At 36.3% G+C, this 23517-nt stretch overlaps 3 protein-coding genes across 4 annotated transcripts; 2 read left to right on the top strand and 1 right to left on the bottom strand.

Annotated features, from left to right (window-relative positions):
• Window positions 1–183: 183 nt before the first annotated feature.
• ndufaf2 (NADH:ubiquinone oxidoreductase complex assembly factor 2) lies at window positions 184–1986 on the bottom strand. Its single transcript, XM_067414106.1, has 4 exons — window positions 1773–1986; window positions 1348–1437; window positions 1017–1057; window positions 184–548 (listed from the first exon to the last, which is right to left on the bottom strand). Exons 1-4 carry the CDS (start codon window positions 1885–1887, stop codon window positions 303–305), a joined length of 492 nt encoding a protein of 163 aa, XP_067270207.1. The 5' UTR covers window positions 1888–1986; the 3' UTR covers window positions 184–302.
• A 33-nt stretch (window positions 1987–2019) lies between these two features.
• Window positions 2020–12035, top strand: ercc8 (excision repair cross-complementation group 8). Of its 2 annotated transcripts, XM_067414103.1 has the most exons (12): window positions 2020–2365; window positions 2725–2820; window positions 2960–3061; window positions 3171–3294; window positions 4950–5031; window positions 6527–6595; window positions 7063–7129; window positions 7766–7869; window positions 10110–10234; window positions 10850–11047; window positions 11162–11257; window positions 11910–12035. In XM_067414103.1, the coding sequence occupies exons 1-12, from the start codon at window positions 2289–2291 to the stop codon at window positions 11970–11972; spliced, it is 1203 nt and encodes a 400-aa protein (XP_067270204.1). In that variant the 5' UTR covers window positions 2020–2288; the 3' UTR covers window positions 11973–12035. The 2 variants fall into 2 exon arrangements, with proteins under 2 accessions (XP_067270204.1, XP_067270205.1); XM_067414104.1 differs by lacking the exons at window positions 2020–2365; window positions 2725–2820; window positions 2960–3061; window positions 3171–3294 and adding an exon at window positions 3732–3803.
• A 477-nt stretch (window positions 12036–12512) lies between these two features.
• elovl7a (ELOVL fatty acid elongase 7a) lies at window positions 12513–23015 on the top strand. Its single transcript, XM_067414105.1, has 8 exons — window positions 12513–12741; window positions 15651–15742; window positions 18641–18831; window positions 19312–19392; window positions 19684–19740; window positions 20633–20738; window positions 20816–20952; window positions 21698–23015. Exons 2-8 carry the CDS (start codon window positions 15670–15672, stop codon window positions 21926–21928), a joined length of 876 nt encoding a protein of 291 aa, XP_067270206.1. The 5' UTR covers window positions 12513–12741; window positions 15651–15669; the 3' UTR covers window positions 21929–23015.
• Window positions 23016–23517: the final 502 nt, after the last annotated feature.

Here is a 23517-nt window from a genome sequence, read left to right as displayed (position 1 = left end):
TGAGATTAACTGCAGCTGCAATGTTTATTTACCCACTTTCTAAATAAAGTGCAAAAGGAAATCTACAACACTTTTATTTTGAAACAACCCTGAGTACAAACTATTACAATTTTTCTATCCATTTCAATTATGCTGAACTTGGAATTTTTTTTAAAAGCTAACCATAAATAATTTCATAGTTTTTTCTCAATTGGCTCCAGGAAACCAGTACTGAATATTCCTCAAGAATGAAAACAAACAACTACTAATTAATTTAAACTGTGAATTTACGTGAAGATGGCAAATTAGGGTTTTATATAGTCCTATGTTTTGGTTGCTGGAGGTGTCCAGGACCCTGGCTGGAATGTGTTGGCAGTGCTTATGGGGTCCTCACTGAATTCAGACTGCCCAAACTGTGAAGCAGAAGCATGACCTTTGACCTGAGTCTGCACAGGCTGATCCACACGACCTTCCTCATAATCTTTGTCCTGAAGGGCATTATCCCTCTCCCCTGCTTCTACAGCTTTGATTTTGATCTGCTCCCTATAGTGTTCATTCTTTAGCAACTCCTATAAAGGGCAACAGACACACGTGTTAACATAACACTTAAAGAGATAGTTGACCCAAAAATAAAAATTTGTCATAATTTACTCCCTCTTAATTTGTTCCAAACCTGTATGAGCATGAGTGAACATGAACACAGCTGACAATATTTTGAAGAATATTGGTTAACCAAACATATCCGAAGGGAAAAATACTATGGAAGTCAATGGTGACCCTCAACTGTTTGGTTACAATACACATATTCTTCAAAATATCTTCCTTTGTGTTAGACAGAGCATTTAAACAGGTTTGGGACAAGTTGAGGATGCGTAAATAATGACAGAATTTTCTTTTCTGGGTGAACTATCCATTTAAAGTGATGGCTTCATTAAAAAATTCTAGAGAATATTAATTGTAATTTATATTCTGTTTAGACATTACATAATTACACAAAGAGTTCTGAATGGCTTTCTTGATATAATCAGAAATAATACCTCTATAGTAGGTGGCTGCTTCCGCCTGCCTCTGATCCAAGCTAAAAGAAACAGAAAAGACGAAAAATATTGTTTTGTTAAATAGGGAACGAAGTTAAGATATCATTTGATGATAACAAGATATGAAACATTTAGATTTTGAAGTACAACATGCTAAAACATCTAACTATGGGCTTATGAAAAATATCTTCATTACTGTGGCCAATTTTCATATAAACAATTTTAATTTAGAAAGTTAATGCAGAATTGAAATAGGTTCACATTATCATACAAATATAATATTTGTTTTGTTTACAGTTAGGTTAGGTTTACATGACTGATTTTCTATTACCATCCCATTCAGAAGGAATGTTTCCTTCCATGTACTCAAATTCTTTTGGATTTGCTGCTTCTACTAGGCGCCTTGGGCGAATGACCCGTCCTGGAAAAAAACAAGGAAGAATTGGGATGAAACAAATGTATTAAGTTTATTCAAACCACCAAATTAAACAACAAAAAAGATAAGTTATCTAAAACCAATGGCCGAGAAAAGGGGTTGATTTGGCTTTTGTTGTACTGAATGTTTAAAATGTTAAAATTGAAATGTATTTAAAGATGTTAAACATTTAGTTAATACACTTATGATTCTTAATAATCATAATTTATAATAATTAGTATACTATAATCTATACATTTACAAAATAAAAGATCAAATTGGCAGTTACTCGGTTTAAAAACAGGTCAAGATTACACGTCAAAGTCTTGTGCATGACCTACCCGTCCATGACTTCTGCTCGGGTATGTTGTAATACTTATTTCCAAAATGATCTGTGCCTATATGCTCTTTTACCACTCCGAATGTCCTTCGCAACAGAGAGCTAATACGACTCATAACTATAAGTTATATGTGAAATGTAAATATATTCTCTCCTAATGCACATGCATACGCATTCACTGAGTGGGTTACAAATACGCAGCATTAATGCTCTCATGTGATTGGTCCTTGCGGCCGTTCTGGCCAATCAGTGTATGCGTTGTAGTACGTCACAACATGGCTGCCTCCTATCCAACAAAATGCACAACAATTACATCTAAAAGCTGAAATAGATCATTTACATTTAATGTGTTGTATAGAATGAATTTGTTCAGTTATAAAACGCGGTTCTACAGGTTTAATAATCGCCACTCAAAAGCTAGGGTTAAAGACTGTAAACAGACATCTGATATAAGTTAGTTAATTCACTCTGACAACATACAAAACATAAACAAAAGCTTCATGTCTCTACTACGACGATGCTGAGTTTTCTTTATGCCAGGCAGTCGGGGCTTGACGACCCAGTTCGTCTGAGACGTGCAGAGTCCACACGAAGGTAATGCTATAATATATAATTTTTTATGGGGTTGCTTATTTTATGTTAGTATATATTTTTTGGTTTTTAAAAAAGGGGTACATTTGTCATTCAATAAATAAATAAAATCAAAAGATAGAAATAAACAAATTTAAATAAATAAAATAAAATAAAAAAACATTGGTTTTAGGTATTGTGTAATGCTAAAATGTATTAACTATAATTTGTTCTTTTGTTACATTCTGTAGCATCATTAATGCTGGGAGAATGTTGATCTAGCCAACAGTTGTTTTCTTGAATTTTAAGTCAAATCAAATGTAACTAAAATATGACTGAAAAAGTGGCACAACTTACGTCACTCTTCTTTACTGCATCTTTAGGGTGCTTAGTCTGGAGTTGAACCACAACAGAGATGTGGATCGTGTCCATGGCAATGGAATTAACACCCTGGACATTGAGGTTATTGATGGAAGATAGTAAGTGTTCTCCTCCCTCAAGAATACTGCAGTCATAGCATTCATGCAGTTATAATGTACATTTACATTGATATGCTCTTAATACTCCATCTTCTCGTGATGACCCCATATAATACATTCAGTATGTCTCTGTTTCCAGTATGTTGTCAGGTGGATCTGATGGTGTAATAGTGATCTATGACTTAGAAAACAACAGCAAGAAGCTTCAATACTCTTGCAAAACAGTCTGCACAGTGGGCAGGTCAGCATGGCTCCTTTTTCCTTCAAAGTGATCACCAGATGGCAGTATGACATTTTCTTATTTTAATGTGTTGTCAGGTTATGTGTGACTTTTACTGTTTTTTGTGAAGGTCCAGTCGGCATGTGCATAAATTCAGCGTTGAAACAGTGCAGTGGTACCCACATGATACTGGTATGTTTGTGTCCAGCTCATTTGACAAAACCATGAAAGTTTGGGACACAGAAACTCTAAAGGTGCGTGTACATCCTCACCAAAATTATATATATATATATGTGTGTGTGTGTGTGTGTGTGTGTGTGTGTGTGTGTGTGTGTGTGTGTGTGTGTGTGTGTGTGTGTGTGTGTGTGTGTGAGAGAGAGAGAAAATAACCCATATTACAGAAATAAGACAATGCACAAATATTATAAAATGTGACATTAAAAAGTGTATGAATCACTTGCTTTTTAAAAAAAGTAACGCTGTCCATGAACAACACCCTCAAGTAACACAAGATAAAGTTACAGTGTCTCTCGGGCCTCCTCTGATTCTATTGACTTTTAATAGATCCCCTGAAGTGTGCGGTGGGTTTAGTGAGGGGTAATTGACAATGAATGGGGGAAAGTCACGTGATTCCCTATGATTGAATGTGTATGGTTGGATATGATTGGTTCGTGTGACAAATCCCTCCTCTAGTTTTTGTGGGCATTTGCAAAGCAGTCTGAATGAACAAAATGATGGAGGCAATGGGAAGACTAATGAAAAAGTAAGTAAATAACTCACTGCTATGATATTCTGTCATGCCAAAATCAAACTTAAAATAGCCTGAAAACATGATGAATCTGTTTTTTTTCCCAATCAGCTTAGTGAAATTAAAGGTACATTGTGTCCGTGACCAGTGTTTACCGAGCTTGATGACTGATGAAAAAATGTTGACTATTATAAAGAACAGAGGAACATCAGTTCACAAATTAAATATATTGTTTAAATTGTTACTGCAGTGAGTTATTATTTTTGAATAAATGTAAAAATGAAACACTAACTAAAAATAATGTTATTTATATTGTATGGTTAATGAATACAAAATATAATTGTATTTGGTTTATTTTTCTTCTTTGATGTAATGTTTATTTAACCAGGAAAACTGTAACTGTAAAATTAATTTATATATTTAAAAAAAATAGGACTTTGCCTCCTCATTTTAGAACACCACTGCATGCCACTGATATATATATATATATACAAATACAAATACAAATATATATGGTCTGTATTTCATTAGGTCTGTACACAGCACAACAACAATAAAGCAGAATCAAATCTAATCTAAAGTATACATGACCACCTGCTTTTACTCAGTCCACAAACTAAGTTTCCATAGTTTTGTCACAAATGTAATTAAGCAAACTATGTAACAACTGAAAGCTGTAAGCCATTGTGGAACTACCAGTCTGCTCAAATACAGGCTTTTCTATGGTGTCAAATGTCCCTTATCTATTGGCCCTGCATCTGGTATTTGCATTGTAACTGATGTACAAGAATGGTGCCCAAGCAACATTCAATGCTTTCTAAGTGCTCCCTTAAAGGCACAGCAGGTAAAGGTTGCTTATTAAACAAAATGATAACAAAGGCGTAGCTTGAGTGTGGAATCATGGGAGGTTTACGTGAACTTTGTCACAGTTATGTCTGATCGCTTAAATTCACATTATTTTATTTCATTAACATTAACGTTACTCTGTGCGTTATCTTGTTGGCTGTTATTTGCATGTCATATTAAAAAAATGTCATATTAAAAAAGCGGGATGACTTGTGTTGCTAAATGGCATTCCATTCCTTTTGAAACACTGAATGGTAGAGAAAATGCTGTATTGCTTAATCTTAATTTTATTAATCTTGATTGTGTTTTGTTCAGCCAGCTGAGGAGTTCCAGTTCGATGGTAATGTCTACTGTCATCACATGTCTCCTATAGCCAGGAAGCACAATCTTGTAGCAGGTGTGTTTTCTGACCGAACCAAACCTTTTGCATATGGCCATTCTTTTAAACTTCTGAGCACTCATTACCCCTTTATGTCATTATTTTGTGTCTTTATTTTAATCAGCAATTATTCATAATCTAGAGTCCTTAGAGTATCTTGTACATCTTAGATGGATGCTCATATCATGTTTTAGATGGTTACTCATATCTGCTCTAGAATATACTTTTGGTTAAAGTGGAAGAATATGAAGGATCTTAGTCATCATTATTGCTCAATGGGTAGACGGTAAAACAACATTTCCTGCTCCAGATAGGTGAAGTAAGGAATCTAGGCACTTATCGCCTAATCTGGACCAACAGGTTATTATGAACACCTCAATGTCCCTTTGTCTCAGTCTCTTCTTTCTTTCATATATTCTTTTTCTTTTTTCAATAACCTCAGTTAATTTTTTCCCACCTCAATTTTTTTCAGAAAGAACATGCTGATTTTAGGGATTATTTTTCTTTTTAATTTCCTATAGTACAGTACGCAGTGAAATGCTGAATTTAAATATCCATCAAATAAAATATTTCTATAATCTCATATTAGTTAGGAACTTCCCGCATATATCATTTTATATCACCACTGTCAGAAAAAAAGGTACATTGCTGCCACTGGGGTGGTACCCTAACGTTACAAAACCTTTAAGATACTAATATGTACCTTTAAGGTATTAATAAAGACTCTTAAAGTACTGTTAAGTACTTTTAAATAACTAATATGTACAGTACCATTTAGGGGTGAGTAAGGTACAAAGATGTACCTTTTCATTTTTGTACCTTAGGGTACCGCCCCAGTGACAATACTGTACCTTTTCCTAGTGAAAGTTATTCTAATATGTTGATTTGGTGCTCAAGACAAAAATCTTATTATTATCAATGTTGAATATGCACATGATCAGTTTATATGTCTTAAATTATTTATCTTACAGAGTAAATAGTTACATCAAGTGTGACATCAATACTTTTACAGAATTGTGCAACCGTGTTCAACTTTATGCAAGTCAACAATTATTCATCTTGGGTGTTTTGAGATCTCCTGTGTTTGATGATTGGTTCACATCAGGCAATTCTTCTTCCAAACAGAAAGGTCATACGTTTTTTTATAAGGCCAAGTAGTTCTGACTAACACGTCTAGTTTTGTCTCAATGCGAGTCTCACTGGACAGGTGGTCATCAAAATATTTGATTATGCTTTATTATGCTAGTAGACTGTATTTGTCTGTTTATTCTCTTCACATACTTATCCCTGCAGCTGTATATTAAGAAGCATTTTAAAGATCACATTTCATCTAAAAAGCTTGTAATTTGTATTGTAGTTCATAAATCTTATTTAATCAAGCCTATACAAATATCATGCCATTATTATTTGTCAGGAACACTTAACACATGGGCGCTAAACTCCTACAACAACAGTGTGTCTGAGCTGTTTTGTTGTTCCTCTCACTCAGCTCTATTGTATTCTGTGTTGGCAGTTGGTACCAAAGACCCTAAAGTGCAGCTTTGTGATCTGAAGTCTGGGTCGCGCATCCACATCCTACAGGGTGAGTAATGCCTGTTGTTTCTGAATGGAGACAGCCCTGGTGGATGGATATTGTACTCCTTTAAAAGCCAAAAACTCAAATATATTGAACAGACATGGGTTACTGAATCGTGGCCATATTAGCAATTATTTTGCCTTAGAATATTCTCAGATGTTTCTGGTCAGAAGTTATTCTACTATGCGGATTTGGTGCTCAAGAAAAATATTGTATTATTATTAATGTTGAACACAGTTGTGCTGCTTAATATTTTTGAAGAAACCATGATAATATTATTTAATGAATAGAAAATGTAAAAGAACAGCTATTTTGTAGCTCTTGTACTGTCACGTTTGATTTATTTAATGCATCCTTGCTTAATAAAAATCTTCGAAAAATCTTACTGAACCTACATTTTGGAACAGTAGTGTATATTAAATTTCAGAGTTAGTTAAAGTGTCAGTTATCATGACACAAGTTTTCTCTGGCAGGTCACAGGGGCGAGATCCTCTCAGTGAGATGGTCTCCACGATATGAGCACATCCTGGCCACCGCCAGGTAAGCAATTCCACACCTGCACAAATGTTAATGCACTCACCTTTCCTTTGCTGAGGAGTACCGTAACAATAAACATCCACATCCTGTGTTATTTGATGCTTTTTTTTTAATCCGTTGTAGATTCTTTAGTTATTTGAAGCCTTTATATATTTTACTTGTTCTATATTCAACTCGCATGCAATTTTAAAATTCATAACTGTTATCAGTCTTCTCAATAGATTCAGCACTCACCTACTGTTTTTGTAATGTGAGTGAATGAGAATGAGATAATAAGCCAGTAGGGATGTTTGAAACGGTCCTTCCTGCCTGGAAAACAGTTACGAATATAGAGGGAAAACGTAATAATTTTTTGCCAAATACATTGTTCTAGTAAACTGCAGAAAATTTGATCAAAATATGATCCAAGAACCTCTAACACATGAAGCTCCTTGGAAAATAAAGTATCGTTGGAAGAAATCCATTTTAGCATTTATTTACATTTTTCATATTGTAGCCAAATGAGATTTCTAAAGATGAGATTTCTTTGCTTTATACCTGAACAGAGGGATCTTACCGGTTTTAAAGGCCAGTTCTAAATGACCTGACCATCTGTAAGAGATTATATTCTTGTTCATCTTGCATTAATTTGCATTGCAGCACTGACAGTAAGGTCCACGTCTGGGATGTGAGAAGAGCCTCGGGAAGTCTTTTTACTTTGGACCAGCACAATGGGGACAAATCTAAGGCCTCATCTGAAGCAGGTGAAATCACACTTAGCATGTTTGATCAAGCCTTATGATGAGGATAATTGTGGTTTATTTTTTACACTATACTCTTTGGGAAATTGACTGTAATCTATTATGATCAGTTACATTTTAACTGAAAAAAATTGAGATTTTTTTTTATTTTTATCATGTACAGTGCAATCTATAAAATGCATTTATGCATGGCAGAATATTGCTACTTGAAGAGTGTATAAAAAGGGATAGGTCATTTTATAGTAAGTTCAGATACTACATTTTTCAGAGATACCAGACACTTGCCATAGTGCTGAGCGAGACAAGCGGAACTAAGTGAGCAATAATCTCTGTGTGAAAAATACGCTGCCAGCTCATATTGCTGGATCAGATAAGAGCTCTTTAAATACTTTATAAACTTGTTTAATTGTTACTTATAAATTGTGACTAATATATATATATATATATATATATATATATATATATATATATATATATATATATATATATATATATATATATATATATATATATATATATATATATATATATTATATAAGTATAAGTTCATATTCATTTTTAAACAATACAATACTAATGTTTTCAGAAATCAATATTTGGTGAAATAATCCTGATTTTGAGTCACAGCTTTCATGTGTCTTGGCATGCTCTCCACCAGTCTTTCGCATTGATGTTGGGTGACTTTATGCCACTCCTGGTGCAAAAATTCATGCAGCTTGGATTTGTTTAATGGCTTGTGACCATCCATCTTCTTCTGGATCACATTCCAGAGGTTTTAAATGGGGTTAAGGTCTGGAGATTGGGCTGGCCATGGCACGGTCTTGATCTGGTGGTCCTCCATCCACACCTTGATTGACCTGGCTGTGTGGCATGGAGCATTGTCCTGCTGGAAAAAAACTGTCCTCAGAGTTGGGGAACATTGTCAGAGCAGAAGGAAGATAGTTTTCTTCCAGGATAACCTTTGATTCATGAGTCCTTTACAAAGACAGATCTGCCCGATTTCAGCCTTGCTGAAGCACCCCCCGATCATCACCGATCCTCATCACCAAATTTCACAGTGGGTGCAAGACTCTGTGGCTTGTAGGCCTCTCCAAGCCTCTGTCTAACCTTTAGACGGACCAGGTGTTGGACAAAGCTGAAAATTGGACTCAGAGAAGATGACCTTACTCCAGTCCTCTACAGTCCAAACCTTATGGTCCCTTGCAAACCTCTGCCTGGCTCTTCCTTGTCTCATTGATAAAGGGCTTTTTTCTAGCTTTGCATGACTTCAGCCCTGCCCCTAGGAGTCTGTTTCAAATCGTCCCCGCCATGCACTTCACCCCAGCTGCCTTTTGCCATTATTTTTGTAGGTCACTTGATGTCATCCTATGGTTGTTGAGTGACATTTAAATGAGTTGGCGGTCATTCCGGTCAGTGGAGAGTCGTTTTCACCCTCTGCCTGTCTGTAGCTTTGTTGTCCCCAATGTCTGCTGCTTGATTTTGATCTAATGAACCGCCGTCTTTGAAATTTTAAGGATGGAAGCAAACCGACCCTCACTGTATCCCTCCACCAGTAAAGCCAGAATTGAACCATTCTTTTCCTCACTCAAAACTTTCTTTTTCAACTTTTTTGGCATGGTCAATAGTTATTTTTTGATTCCAGTTACTTTTGAGGTACTACTAGCACTGTTTTTGTCATCCAGCTGGTCCTACTGCAAGAGGATAGTGATGACCACGGAAGTGCTTTTTATACTTTTCCTTATTAAATAAGATTTTGTTCAGGTGAACACCTGATCTGCACCTCATTCTGTAGAATGAGGTGTGCCTGTGTTGGAATTCAACAGACACTGGAATGGAATGGCTTCCATACTTGTAGAGATGCTGATTTAAGAAAAGATTGCAGTGGTCTCTTAATTTTTTTTTCAGAGCTATATATATATATATATACATCCACATATACACCAAATTACTAAATTTCTATAAATACTGTGCAAAAGTCTTATGCACATTAGTATTTTCACACAAAAGAATGGTTTGACACCTTTGCTGTAGTGTCAGTAGGAAATATCAGTTTACATTTAGTTAATTGATAAAAAGTTAATAGATAAATAAAAATTGTTTATGGCATTATTTTTGAAAGCATGCTCACTTGACAGCATTTTAACTTTTCACAGTATTGTAGCTTTGCAGGCTTAGGTATGTCTCAGGCTTGAATATAATATAAAATTGACCAATCTTTAAATGTAAAATTACTTTTCTTCCAGTGAACACAGCACACAATGGGCGAGCAAACGGATTGTGCTTCACAGCTGATGGACTCCATCTCCTGACCACTGGTACAGATGATCGTATGCGGCTGTGGAATAGTGCCACAGGGGAAAACACATTAGTGAGTAGCAGTGAGGGCTGTTTGAAGAACTTAACACCTAATACCTGTTTTGAACAAAATTATGTCAAAAATGTCATGCATGCAGCAGACGTAATTAGGGACCAAACACACATAACACAAGTATTTCATTCCATTGCTCTACTTTTCCATATTTTTCGAATGTAAATGCACTAGACCGATGTCTTTAACTGTTGCACTCATGTCTCACGCTTTACACATGACATGGCATTATAAAAACACAACGCACAAGTTAAAATATGCTAAACTTTTAAAAAACCCAGCATCTTGTGCTTTTTTTTCGTTCCACTGACCTTCATCTTTCAATTTTGCTGTTCTGCGTGAACCGGCTCTTTAGTCTTCTATCATGAGTGATAAAGAGTTTCTTATTTCACTAGAAGTTGAGCTAGAATGCTGCCAGACCTCTTAGTTGAGTATAAGATACGATCATTTGACGTCACTGTTTTTTGTTTTAACACCTTTGTTAGGGACAAGAAATATGTTCTTTAAAAATGGTTGATGCAGATGTTTTGCTAAATTGTTCAGTTGTTAATTTAACTGATATCTTTAGATTTTAATCCACAGAACTGCTCAGAAATACTTAATTCTCATCGACAGGTGAACTATGGGAAAGTTGTGAATGAGAGCCGCAAAGGCCTCAAGTTTACCGTATCGAGGGGCTGCAGTCCGGAGTTTGTTTTTGTGCCATGTGGCACTTCGGTAGCAGTGTACGGGCTTCACTCGGGAGAGCTGATCACTATGTTGAGAGGACATTATAATAATGTAGACTGCTGTGAGTTCCACCCAGATTTTCAGGTAATGTTGTTTCTGATTATTTGCTTAGTAATTGGGTCTTTACTAATTAATCTACAAACATTGTTCTCACAATCATTTAATGAGATTTGCATTGACTCATTTGTGCATCACTAGGAGCTGTACAGTGGAGGTAAAGACTGTAACATCCTGGCCTGGGTCCCAGTGCTAAGACAGCCTGACATTGAGGGTGAAGAAACCAACTCTAAACAGGTAAACTTTTGAGACTTTTTTTAAAATATGAAACCTTACATATTTTCTTTGACTCTTGTCCAGACAAGGTTAGGTTGATTAATGGTAAGCTTTAATGACTACTACAATGTCCTGTGACAGTTGGACTGGGTGGGGCAGAGTCTAAATATGTGCTCACGCAAACACATATTTTGACCGTGCTCACATTCATCCCCCAACCAATAGATTAGATCAGATAACCTGACAAACACTAAGCCCATTATAGCATATTTTCAGTATCTGTGATGTTGTATGTGAGATATACGTTTATGTTAGCTTGAGTTGGGCATCTTAATGGCTTGTAGTTTATCAGGTGCTGAGTTTAACTTCCTGCTCTACCAGTTTTCTGGCAATAAATCTGGCACACATTTAAATAATTGCATTGTGCATCATAGATACACACTTAGCTATTAACTATTACATGGTTGAGTGATATAATTTTTTTTATTTTTAGCAATGTATTTGGAAAAAATATTTTTTTTTACCAGTGTGCCAAATTAAATATTATGAGGGCATATGATTAAAAAACAATTAAATATTGATGTCCATGGATAAAGAATTGTCCATTTTGATGTCATGATGACTTTCATAATGCTCAAACGTTTCAGGATATTCTGGATGCATATTTTCACAGGGTGGAACACAAGCTGCAGTCAATCCTGCTTTTGAAGACGCCTGGAGCAGCGATGAAGACTGAAAGAACAAGGAACACAGCAATCTGTTTTTATTAGCCAAATAAAACACTATATACATTCCTTCAGAGGTCAAAGTGCTCTTAACTAATACAGTTGGGTACTGCATCAAAAAGTGTATATAAAGTCACCATACATAAAGTCTCATGGGTGTTGAGTATTTGCATTGGTTGTCACCTGCTGATTTGCCTGTGGATTTAAAATTGTTCATTGTCTTGTGCTTGTCTTGAGCTTCACTTCCGTAGGATTTTGCCCTTCACCTGGATGTGAACAGTACAAGTTATCATATAATTAGAACCAAAGAGTGTGTGTTTGTGTGTGTGTATGTATGTATGTGCCTACTTGTTATATATTTTTTACTGTGAATGAACTCTTGAGGAACATTTTATAAATCATTATTGTACCATCATTAATTGTCATAATTATTTGACACTATACGTTTGTCCTTATAAATGTCTATTAGATGAAAATCACGCAGCCTATAGCGTGGGGGTATTATAAGTCCTGATGCGAAATTTGACCAATCAGAGCTCTCAGTCCCAGAATCAGGAGAACGTCTCCGCCCACAGCCGCTCGCTCATTGCAATGAAGACGGAACTTCGGCGTCTTTAAGATTAATTGATGGAGGTCGTGTGGTCAAACCATTAGATTTTACTTTTTAAACTACTTTACCTGGACGAGAGGCAGAAGACGAGGGTCCTAGTGAACGCAGAGCGGGAGGACCTCGAGGTCTGCGTGAAAATACATACCTGAACTTTCGTCTGTTTAGGCACGGTAAGACGAGCACCTGCACCTAAGTTACGTTGTGAACTTCTTATACTGATAAAGAAATTGTTAAAAACCTTGAGGGTGAGTTACAATTTTCCTCTCAGTGTTTTGAGTCTCTTATTTAGTACACTATTTATTTATTTTTGGGTTGACGAAGACGTCATACTGTTTATGGTTTGTGTACAATATTACTAAAGGATCTAGTGTAATAACGTTAGATCTCAGGTGGCGTCTCCGAAATACGTGTGTTTGTTAGGTTTTTTTCTTCTCTGAAATGTCATTAAATAAATTAGAAATAACGAGAGCTCGAAAAAGAGACGGAGCTTATTCAAACACGTAAACAAACCTTGAGATATTATGTTAGGTTTTATTGCAAATTTGCAATATTAGTCTTTATGTTAGGCTAATATTGGGCTTTCCAGTTCGGCTGTCAAGAGCCCAGTTGTTCCTCTCACACCTGCAACCAGTCTGTCTCATGGCAACAGGCGTGTCGAGGCTTGCATGAAAGATTACAGTATCTAGGCGGGCAGCTCTTTTCAGGTAATTGGACCAGTATACCCTGAAACACATGTTTGATTAGTTTCTCCTCAAACATTGTGCCTGTTGAAGGGATGAAAAGAACGTTTGGGTTGATGCTTCTCCAGAACGATGACTAAATTCATGTATGGTGAATTCAGGGTGACTGGGACCCTTTCCAAGTCATCTCAATGGCAAAAAGTTTCCAATCACTGAATTCACCCTACAGCATTTGAGTTGGTGAATTATTATTTTTAGGGCCTAATACGCTTAAATTAACCAGTTTTAACCTAATTATTTACATGTTATGCTGTCCAAGTGGTAATGTAGCTAGTATTTTTTTTATTTTATCCATTAAATTGCTGATATTCACCGTCACCAACAATAATGCACATTTGAGGTAACACACACACACACACACACATATATATACTGCTGAAAGTTTATTTTTATTCTTTTAGATGTTTTTTTTCTTCATTTTTATTCTTTTTTAAAATCAATGAAACCAATATTTATTTTCAGACATAAAATACAAATAATTAGTTTTTTTTATTTGCTATAGTTTATACTTTTAAATCCATAAATAATGTGGATCTTTGAAGTATCTTAGTCACGTTTACAATTATCTTATTTGATAGTTTACCGAAAAATTAAAATACTGTCAGTTACTCCCTCTTAACTTTTCTTGTGTCTCTTTTCTGAACACAATATGCCATTTTGAAGAATTATGGGTAGCTAAACAGTAGTTGAGTTGGGGGTGGAGGGATACTATGGAAGTCAATGAGGTCAATAAACTGTTTGGTTACCAGCATTCTTCAAAATGTCATCTTTTGTGTTAAGCAGAAGAAAGAATTTCATGCAGGTTTGGAACAACTTGAGGGCGAGTAACTTTTGGGTGAACTATCCCTTTAATTAATTAAATTAATAATACACCCCTAATACACAGTCACAGATATGTACGTTACAGAATAATGAAAATAAAAATACACTTCTGGTAATGGTATCAAGAACCGCTGAGTGGCTCCATTGTATGCATCTTTGAGTTGATCTGTTATGTGGTATATTACTGTACATTGTTCTCCAGCTCTGCATTTCTTAGTTTATCCACCCCCATGGTTTTATGGGCTGTCCTGGCTTCTGTGTCCTTAATGTACACTGACTGCTGACCATTGTGTCCCAACACTCACCCTCTTGTTCAGTTCTGAGTTTGCTGGAGAGAGAATGGAGGATGGTCCAACTGCTGATTTAAACTTCTTGTGTTTTCTAAGCACAATACATCCTTTCATGCTGCCACCATAAATAAGCTATTCTTGCATTATTTTTGCAACATTTAGGTTCCAAATCACATCATGTCATACTGTCTAGAAGGGAACAGCTGTGTAGGTGTAATTTAGGATTGTTCAATTACAAATTCAGTCTGATGTTTGATAGTGCCAGACTTGACATAGTTAACTTAGTTTTGGTATTGGCTTCTTTTGAATGCATTAAATGCACAATATGCATGCTTTTTTTGGATTAAAATATCCAAAAACCACTAGAACAATGTTATATGTTTTGTTGACTTGTGTACTTGTCAAAATGTTTCTAAGACTGTTTAAATCTAGAGAAATAAGTAATTTTAGCCAGGACACGGACCATGTCCGTGCATCGCCTATGAATTACATTCAGCCTGCGTTACCCTTGATTTACGGTTTTATTTTCTAGAAACCATGGACACGCCAAAGATGCTTTAATATAGTATGTATTTTATTAGACCGGAGAGCAACTGTTTGGATACAGTCATTGACAGAAAAAAAAAATTGTTATATAGCTCAACACGGTTAGTCTTATTGTTTAAATCTCATTTTCTTGATTTTGCAATCTGCAATGTGATCAAGTGTCTCATAGTAGATGCAGAACGAACACAGAGTAGCATTATAACAACTTTCAACACGCTCAAATAATTTATGTAATAAAACAGCACTGCCTTACACCATATAGGCATGACCGGAAAATACTGAAGCAGTCGTCTGCGGCATAATAAAAGCTTTGCAAAATCAAGCTATGCCTTTGTTTGGAATAAGAGACCTCAAGTGGTGAAATTTTAACATTTCTATTGTTTTTTGTGTATTGCCTTGTACAGCACTTTGGTCAGCCTTGGTTGTTTTAAATGTGCTTTATAAATAAATAAACAAACAAACAAATTACATATTGTGCCTTTAAATTAACAACTGTTGTCACTTTAAAAACAGTTTGTCATTCAAGTATACTTTTTCTACCTTAATAATGGGGGAAAAAAAACTCTTAATATCAGTTCACAAGGCTAAATGAAAGTTGTAAAGGGTAAAACGTTTAATTTTTACCGTAGTTGTTCATTGACAGGGTTCTGTCCCTTTTACTCTTTGTTTTTGTGACCTTAGGCTTTGATCGTTGGCAGTGATGGCGTTCTGTGGCCTCACATCCACAGCTGAACACTTGTATGACAAATGGATCAAGTTGATAGAAAATGCAGGTAAGAAGTTTTCTGACATTTAGTACAACAAAACATCAATGTATGTTAATTGATGGTGTATGCTTTTGGTGTATGCCTATCTCAAAAAATTAGCATATCATGAAAAGGTTCTCTAAACGAGCTATTAACCTAATCATCTGAATCAACTAATTAACTCTAAACACCTGCAAAAGATTCCTGAGGCTTTTAAAAACTCCCAGCCTGGTTCATTACTCAAAACCGCAATCATGGGTAAGACTGCAGACCTGACTGCTGTCCAGAAGGCCATCATTGACACCCTCAAGCGAGAGGGTAAGACACAGAAAGACATTTCTGAACAAATAGGCTGTTCCCAGAGTGCTGTATCAAGACACCTCAGTGGGAAGTCTGTGGGAAGGAAAAAGTGTGGCAAAAAAGCTGCACAACGAGAAGAGGTGACCGGACCCTGAGGAAGATTGTAGAGAAGGACCAATTCCAGACCTTGGGGGACCTGCGGAAGCAGTGGACTGAGTCTGGAGTAGAAACATCCAGAGCCACCGTGCACAGGCGTGTGCAGGAAATGGGCTACAGGTGCCGCATTCCCCAGGTCAAGCCACTTTTGGGCTACAGAGAAGCAGCACTGGACTGTTGCTCAGTGGTCCCAAGTAATTTTTTCGGATGAAAGCAAATTTTGCATGTCATTCAGAAATCAAGGTGCCAGAGTCTGGAGGAAGACTGGGGAGAAGGAAATGGCAAAATGCCGGAAGTCCATTGTCAAATACCCACAGTCAGTGATGGTCTGGGGTGCCATGTCAAAAACTGTTCTCCCGCTTGGTACAATTATTGTACAGCTACTGTAGTGAGATGGACTTTGTAACAAAGTCTTTAGTGCCTTTTATGGGTCTTGTGAGTGGGTCAGTCAAAGTGTACTAAATCCCAATGGAGGCCTTTCTCAGCCATCAGCTTTCAACAAAAATATCTTCATTTGTGTTCTGAAGATGAATGAAGGTGTTACAGGTGTCCAACGACATGAGGGTGAGTAATTAATGAAATAATTTTCATTTTTGGGTGAACTAACCCTTTAAAACCACTTTTCTTTTATTAGTCGGATTAAATATGCACATTTTTGAGAGAGGAATTTTGGGTTTTCATGAGCTGTATGCCAAAATCATCAGGCAGATTAGGTGATCCCCTGTACAAAATCTTATTTAATATTATAATCTAGTTTTTTTTTAAAAACACTTCTTTGGTCATCACTCTCCTCTTGCAGTAGGAAAAAAAAACAGTGCTAGTAGTACCTCAAAAGTAATTGGAATCAAAAAATAACTATTGACCATGCCAAAAAAGTTGAAACGGAAAGTTTTGAGTCAGGAAAAGAAGGCTTCAATTCTGACTTTACTGGCAGAGGGATACAGTGATTGTCGGGTTGCTTCCATCCTTAAAATTTCAAAGATGGTGGTTCATAAGGATAAGGTCAAGCAGCAGACATTGGGGACAACTAAACTACAGACAGGCAGAGGGTGAAAACGACTCTCCACTGACCGGAATGACCGCCAACTCATTTGAATGTCACTCAACAACCATAGGATGACATCAAGGGACCTACAAAAATAATGGCAAAAGGCAGCTGGGGTGAAGTGCATGGCGGGGACGATTTGAAACAGACTCCTAGGGGCAGGGCTGAAGTTATGCAAAGCTAGAAAAAAGCCCTTTATCAATGAGACAAGGAAGAGCCAGGCAGAGGTTTGCAAGGGACCATAAGGTTTGGACTGTAGAGGACTGGAGTAAGGTCATCTTCTCTGAGTCCAATTTTCAGCTTTGTCCAACACCTGGTCCGTCTAATGGTTAGACGGCGGCCTGGAGAGGCCTACAAGCCACAGAGTCTTGCACCCACTGTGAAATTTGGTGATGAGGATCGGTGATCGGGGAGTGCTTCAGCAAGGCTGAAATCGAGCAGATTTGTCTTTGTAAAGGACTCATGTATCAAAGGTTATCCTGGAAGAAAACTAGCTTCCTTCTGCTCTGACAATGTTCCCCAACTCTGAGGACAGTTTTTTCCAGCAGGACAATGCTCCATGCCACACAGCCAGGTCAATCAAGGTGTGGATGGAGGACCACCAGATCAAGACCGTGCCATGGCCAGCCCAATCTCCAGACCTGAACCCCATTTAAAACCTCTGGAATGTCATCCAGAAGAAGATGGATGGTCACAAGCCATCAAACAAATCCAAGCTGCATGAATTTTTGCACCAGAAGTGGCATAAAGTCACCAAGTCACCATGCCAAGACGCATGAAAGCTGTGACTCAAAATCAGGATTATTCCACCAAATGTTGATTTCTGAAATCTTCCTAAGTTAAAACATTAGTATTGTGTTGTTTAAAAATGAATATGAACTTATTTTCTTTCCATTATTAGAGGTCTGACAACACTGCATCTTTTTTGTTATTTTGACCAGTTGTTGCTTTCAGCAAATAAATGCTCTAAATTACAATATTTTTATTTGGAATTTGGGAAAAATGTTGTCAGTAGTTTATAGAATAAAACCAAAATGTTAATTTTACCCAAACACATACCTATAAATAGTAAAACCAGAGAAACTGATAATTATTTTATTTATTTTCCCATGGAAAAAATTGTGACATACTTCTGGAACCAATGCTGCTGAAAACGTGGTTGGTAAACTTGGTTCATCCTGTTTAAAATAATTTCAGTACGTGTTTAATTCAATTACCAATTTATTAGAACTTAATTGATTCTGTTACTGAGATTGTTGAAACGTCCGTTTCTCAAGCATCAGTGTAATTTGATCTTTGAGAATTATGGTGCACAACTTCAGCAATGTCAGACATAGATTAAGCACAACCAAATGCAGTTACAATAGATGTTACTGTGCATGGATACATTACATGGTGGAAATATTCTTGTGCTGTGATTTCAGACCCCAGGACGAAAGATTGGCTGCTCATGCCCTCTCCTATCCCACAAACGGTTATTATTTTATTTTACATCTACTTTGTGACATCACTGGGGCCCAGGATAATGGAGAACAGAAAACCGTTTAATCTGAAGAAGGTCCTTGTCATCTATAATTTCAGCGTTGTGGCTTATTCTCTTTACATGTGTTACGAGGTAAATCTCATTCTGTTTGCTATCAGGCAAACCATTTCATTGTTTGTTTCATGCTAGTCACACACAAAGCAGTTAGAGTTTACTTACAGTTCATTTCACTCAAAAATTACAATTTACTCTTCCTCATGTTGTTCCAAACTTATATGATTGTCTGTCTTCTGTGGCTCACAAAAGATGTTTTGCAGAATGTCTGAAGCAGCTCTAGAAACAAACTTAAATTTCAGTTGTTAAGTAAAATATCTTCACAGAGATTTTATGTAGCTTTTTTTTCCCTTTAGAATATTAATGATTTGAATCAGTCCATGTTTACTTTATAGAAGAAAAAAAATCAGCTTAGAAATTTTGCTAAATATGAGCTTTTTGTGTTGCACATGAAATTCTCACATATAAATGGTATGGCCAAAGGTGAATTTCTTAATGTCTTGATCTGTTGTTCTTATAAAAAGGCCTCTTACACATGTAAAAATTCTTTCTTTGCAGTTTGTGATGTCAGGCTGGGGAACAGGATATTCATTTGGCTGTGATCTGTTAGACCCCTCTCAATCGCCACAAGCCATGAGGGTGAGAGCAGAAGAAATGTTGCCTTACCCGCTGTGTGAAAAGCTTTATGGACTGCACTGGTTTTTATTTTCTTTCTCATGTATCTTGGCACCAGGTTTAACTATTTGGCTTAAATGTGGTTGGCTTCACTTGACTTAAATGTTCCACAGAACCATTCAGACCTACAATACATTAATTAATGACTAATATTATTGAATCCTTATGTCTGAGGATTTTTTATTTATTTATTTTTTTTGTATTTAGCAGTTTGTCTGTTTGGTTGTAGTTTGAACTACATTTCTCTGTTTTCAGATGGCATGGACTTGCTGGCTCTATTACTTCTCCAAGTTCATTGAGATGTTGGACACAGTAAGTGATGTTTCCTCTTCATTACCTTGATTTCATGAAATCATTGCTGCTGTGTGAATATAGCCAGATTGCAGTTAGTCATATTTCCAGTGCTGAATATTAATCTTTTACATGGCATAACCCATTTGGTTATGAAGGAGATTGAAAACCTGCATTCGGTTCCTTAAATTTTCAGGATTTTGTTTTATTTAGGCTGAAGGTAACGGCACCCTATAAGACTATACTATAACTATAGACCCGATATAGTCCAGCTAAGAGTAACCCACTTCTAGTCAAAATAACCTTAAATTTTGGTTTTGCCCAAATATCTTTCAAGATTTATGATATTCAATCATGTAAGCAAAGTCAACAGTAATTACAAGGTGTTTGGTTTCATTTCTTTGGTTGGATGTCTATTAAATGTCCACTGACATCCTAAATTTAGCCTTGTTTTAGCCTAGATTTGGACCGCTATTAGTCATCTTTTAAAGGCAAAATTGCTTGCTTGGCATCTATAACGGCAACTAGCTATGTCACATCTTTGACATTCACTGTCAGTCAGCAATAGTAGATGGTAGAAAATGCCAATATTGTTGGTTAGAGAGACAAAAGTCCTATTTGGTAGAAGGTTGGAAGCTTGCTTTTTTTGGATCGGAGCAATACAACTTAAGGTTTGTTGAAAGCATGTCATGATGTCAGTTACCACAGAAAATAATGTTGCTACTTTAATTTATGATTAAAGATTTTAATAGAAATGGGGCAATTGCATTTGGTTTTTATTGAAAGTACAAATGCAAAATTCTTCTGACCACAACCAAATGTTGTTTGAGTAAGTGGATCACAAACATTTAGACTTTTGTCCAGATCACAAAACAAATGGTAATAACAGGTCTTTATCTGACTTTCTGGCCAGATCTTCTTTGTGCTGAGGAAAAAGCAAAATCAGGTGTCCTTTCTACATGTCTTCCATCATTCCATCATGCCTTTCACTTGGTGGTTTGGAGTGAGGTTTTCTCCAGGTATGCCTTTCTTTTCAATGATTGCAAGATTATGTTTAAGAGAGATTTCCTTTGAACATCTGTTTTGTTTGTTGCAGGTGGTTTGGGGACATTCCATGCCCCCCTAAACTGCGTTGTTCATGTCATCATGTATACATACTATGGACTGTCAGCCCTCGGCCCTTCCTTTCAAAGATTTTTATGGTGGAAGAAGCATCTGACTTCAATACAGCTGGTATGTATTACAATATTTTAACTTTTGCTGTGTGTGAGGGTGGCTATAGCAATTACTTTAAAATCATAATAAAAATCTAATTTTAATTTCAAATCACACATGATATGGATGTGGTTTAGATTTCTTGACTGAAAAATCCTGTCTTGTGACATGGTAGTTCACTTTAAAATGAAAATTAGCCCATGATTTACTCACTCTCAAGCCACCCTAGGTGTATAGGACTTTCTTCTTTCTGATGAACACAATCTGAGTTATATTAATAAATATCCTGATGCTTTATAATGGCAGTGATGGGGTCCATTGAGTTTGAAGCTCAAAAAAATCTGTCCATAATAAATGTAATCCACATGGCTCTGGGCCCGGGAGGTTAATAAAGGCCTTCTCTAGTAAATCGGTGGGGTTTGCAAGAAAAATATCTATATTTAAAACTTTATAAAGTAAAATAAAGCACACATAACACTTCTCACAGTTTAAAATGCTTACACTACATCCGACATCATATGGTTATACCCATACACCCCCTGCCCCCAACCCACTGCCATTATATAGCTTGGAAGCGTCAGGATATTTATTAATATAACTCAGATTATGTTCATCAGAAAGGAAAAAGTCATGTACACCTAGGGTGGCTTGAGAAGGAGTAAATAATGGGCTAATTTTAATTTTAAAGTGAACTAATCCTTGCTTGAACTGATTTGAGTCTGATTTGACACATTGAATTTTTCCTTGTACTCTCTCTTCTCAGATCCAGTTTGTCATCGTAACCGGTCATATTAGCCAGTACTACTTCATGAAAGATTGTCCTTACCCATACCCCATTTTCATCTACCTCATTACTTTGTATGGTGTCGTCTTCCTCCTCCTCTTCCTCAACTTCTGGTACCATGCATACACAAAAGGCAAAAGGCTTCCTAAAGTCCTGCAAAACACAACCATGCCACAGAACAACAATGACATACACCACAAAAAAGAATAACTGGCGCAGTGTGACTAACCTATCAGCAAGTGACAATCAACCTAAAACAGCCTTTTGGATACATTTTTATACACATATTTATATGTACACCTTAAAGTTTATCTTGTTGCCCTATAGGAAAAATGTTACTTTACAGACTGTTTCAGTCTGGGCTGGATCTTGCCTTATAAACTCAACTGGGCATTTGAGGTTGAACATTGGGTCATAGCCTTAAGGGCTGCTCCTGTTTCTACTCATTTTCTGTATACTGACGTGTTTCCCATTCCTGTTTAATGAGATGTGAATGAGTCCGAAGCCTATTAGCTCCTCACTCATGTCAGTCACCTCCCTTTTATTGCCATTTTTATTGCTATATTTAGATATTTATGTTCCTTTTTGGCTATATCCGTAAATAAGATGAAGTGTTGGCAATTTTTCTTTCTTCTCTCCATTTGTAAAAAGCAGAACTGTGGAGGAAATTCTACCATGAAAACTAGGTGCTATATCCGTGATGCATATTTATGTGTTTTTCACTCTTTACATGTGACATTGCGTGAATGGCAGCAAGTACTGCAAATGTCCTTGAAGGATCCGATGCATTGATCTCATCTTGCACTATTGGTGAAGAAGGACCAAATTTGGTTACCTTTCTATTTTATAAATCGTATCGTAATGAATGTCTTGGGCTGTATCGTCCAGGACAGGAGCCTGCCATTTTTGTATGAATTTAGTATGTTAATTGACTGTTTTAAATATTTATGGAAAAAAAATAAATGCTGTATTCACTTACATTGGTGGTTTTATTCTAATTTTTAACTGTACCTTCTAATTGAATGGCTATACTTAGGGGAATTTGTCCCAAGAAGTTAACTAAATCTCACCTAGGGACATCCAGAAAAAATAAAATAAGTGTATATATTAGTTTTTGGTTAATCTGTTGTATATCTCACTTTAGGGTTGTTTTGATTTTAAATGGTGATGCATCATAGGATTTTAAATACCCAATTAGATCTAATTCTTCCTTTATATGTGCTCTGTCTCACCATAAGATCACAGCTCCACCATGTGGAGTAAAATGTTGTAGTAACAAACAAGGGGTAAAAGGGTCTGGAATTTTTTTTTTTTGCTTTCAAATGTGCTTTTTTTTAAAAAAAAATTTTTTTTAATACTTTCACTGCATACGTTTTTTTCCCCCTTCCTCTTTCTTGATTTAAAATGGGAGACCTTAGTTTTTGTTGGCATTGTTTGTTTTAGCAAAAATGTGCATGTACATCGTGTTTCTATTTAAAGCTAGCGTGTACATGCATCTTTGTTCCCTCTGTCTTGAGATGCTGTGAAATGTCTTGTTTTCTTACTCATGCTTGTGCATTCAAACTAAAACGGTTTCCCTACGTTCCATGCAATGGAAAACTTAAGCATGATAAATTTTGTAGTAAAATGTGATGCTCACATTGAATGTGAAAAACAGAATTCTCCTTAAAGCATTTTTCACTGGTGCTTCATGGGTAATTTTTGTCTAGCAGTTAGAAGTAGGTCAAGGTTCTGAAGTACTAGCAGGTCAGAACGGATCTGGATTGCTGTGAAGAGTGCTCACATTTGTTAAGTAGACC

This window comes from Pseudorasbora parva, chromosome 13, assembly GCF_024679245.1.
Source record: "Pseudorasbora parva isolate DD20220531a chromosome 13, ASM2467924v1, whole genome shotgun sequence".
In the NCBI taxonomy this organism is placed as follows: Eukaryota; Metazoa; Chordata; class Actinopteri; order Cypriniformes; family Gobionidae; genus Pseudorasbora; species Pseudorasbora parva.
The sequence above is the reverse complement of the archived record's forward strand: the minus strand, read 5'-3'. Positions and strand labels throughout refer to the sequence as shown.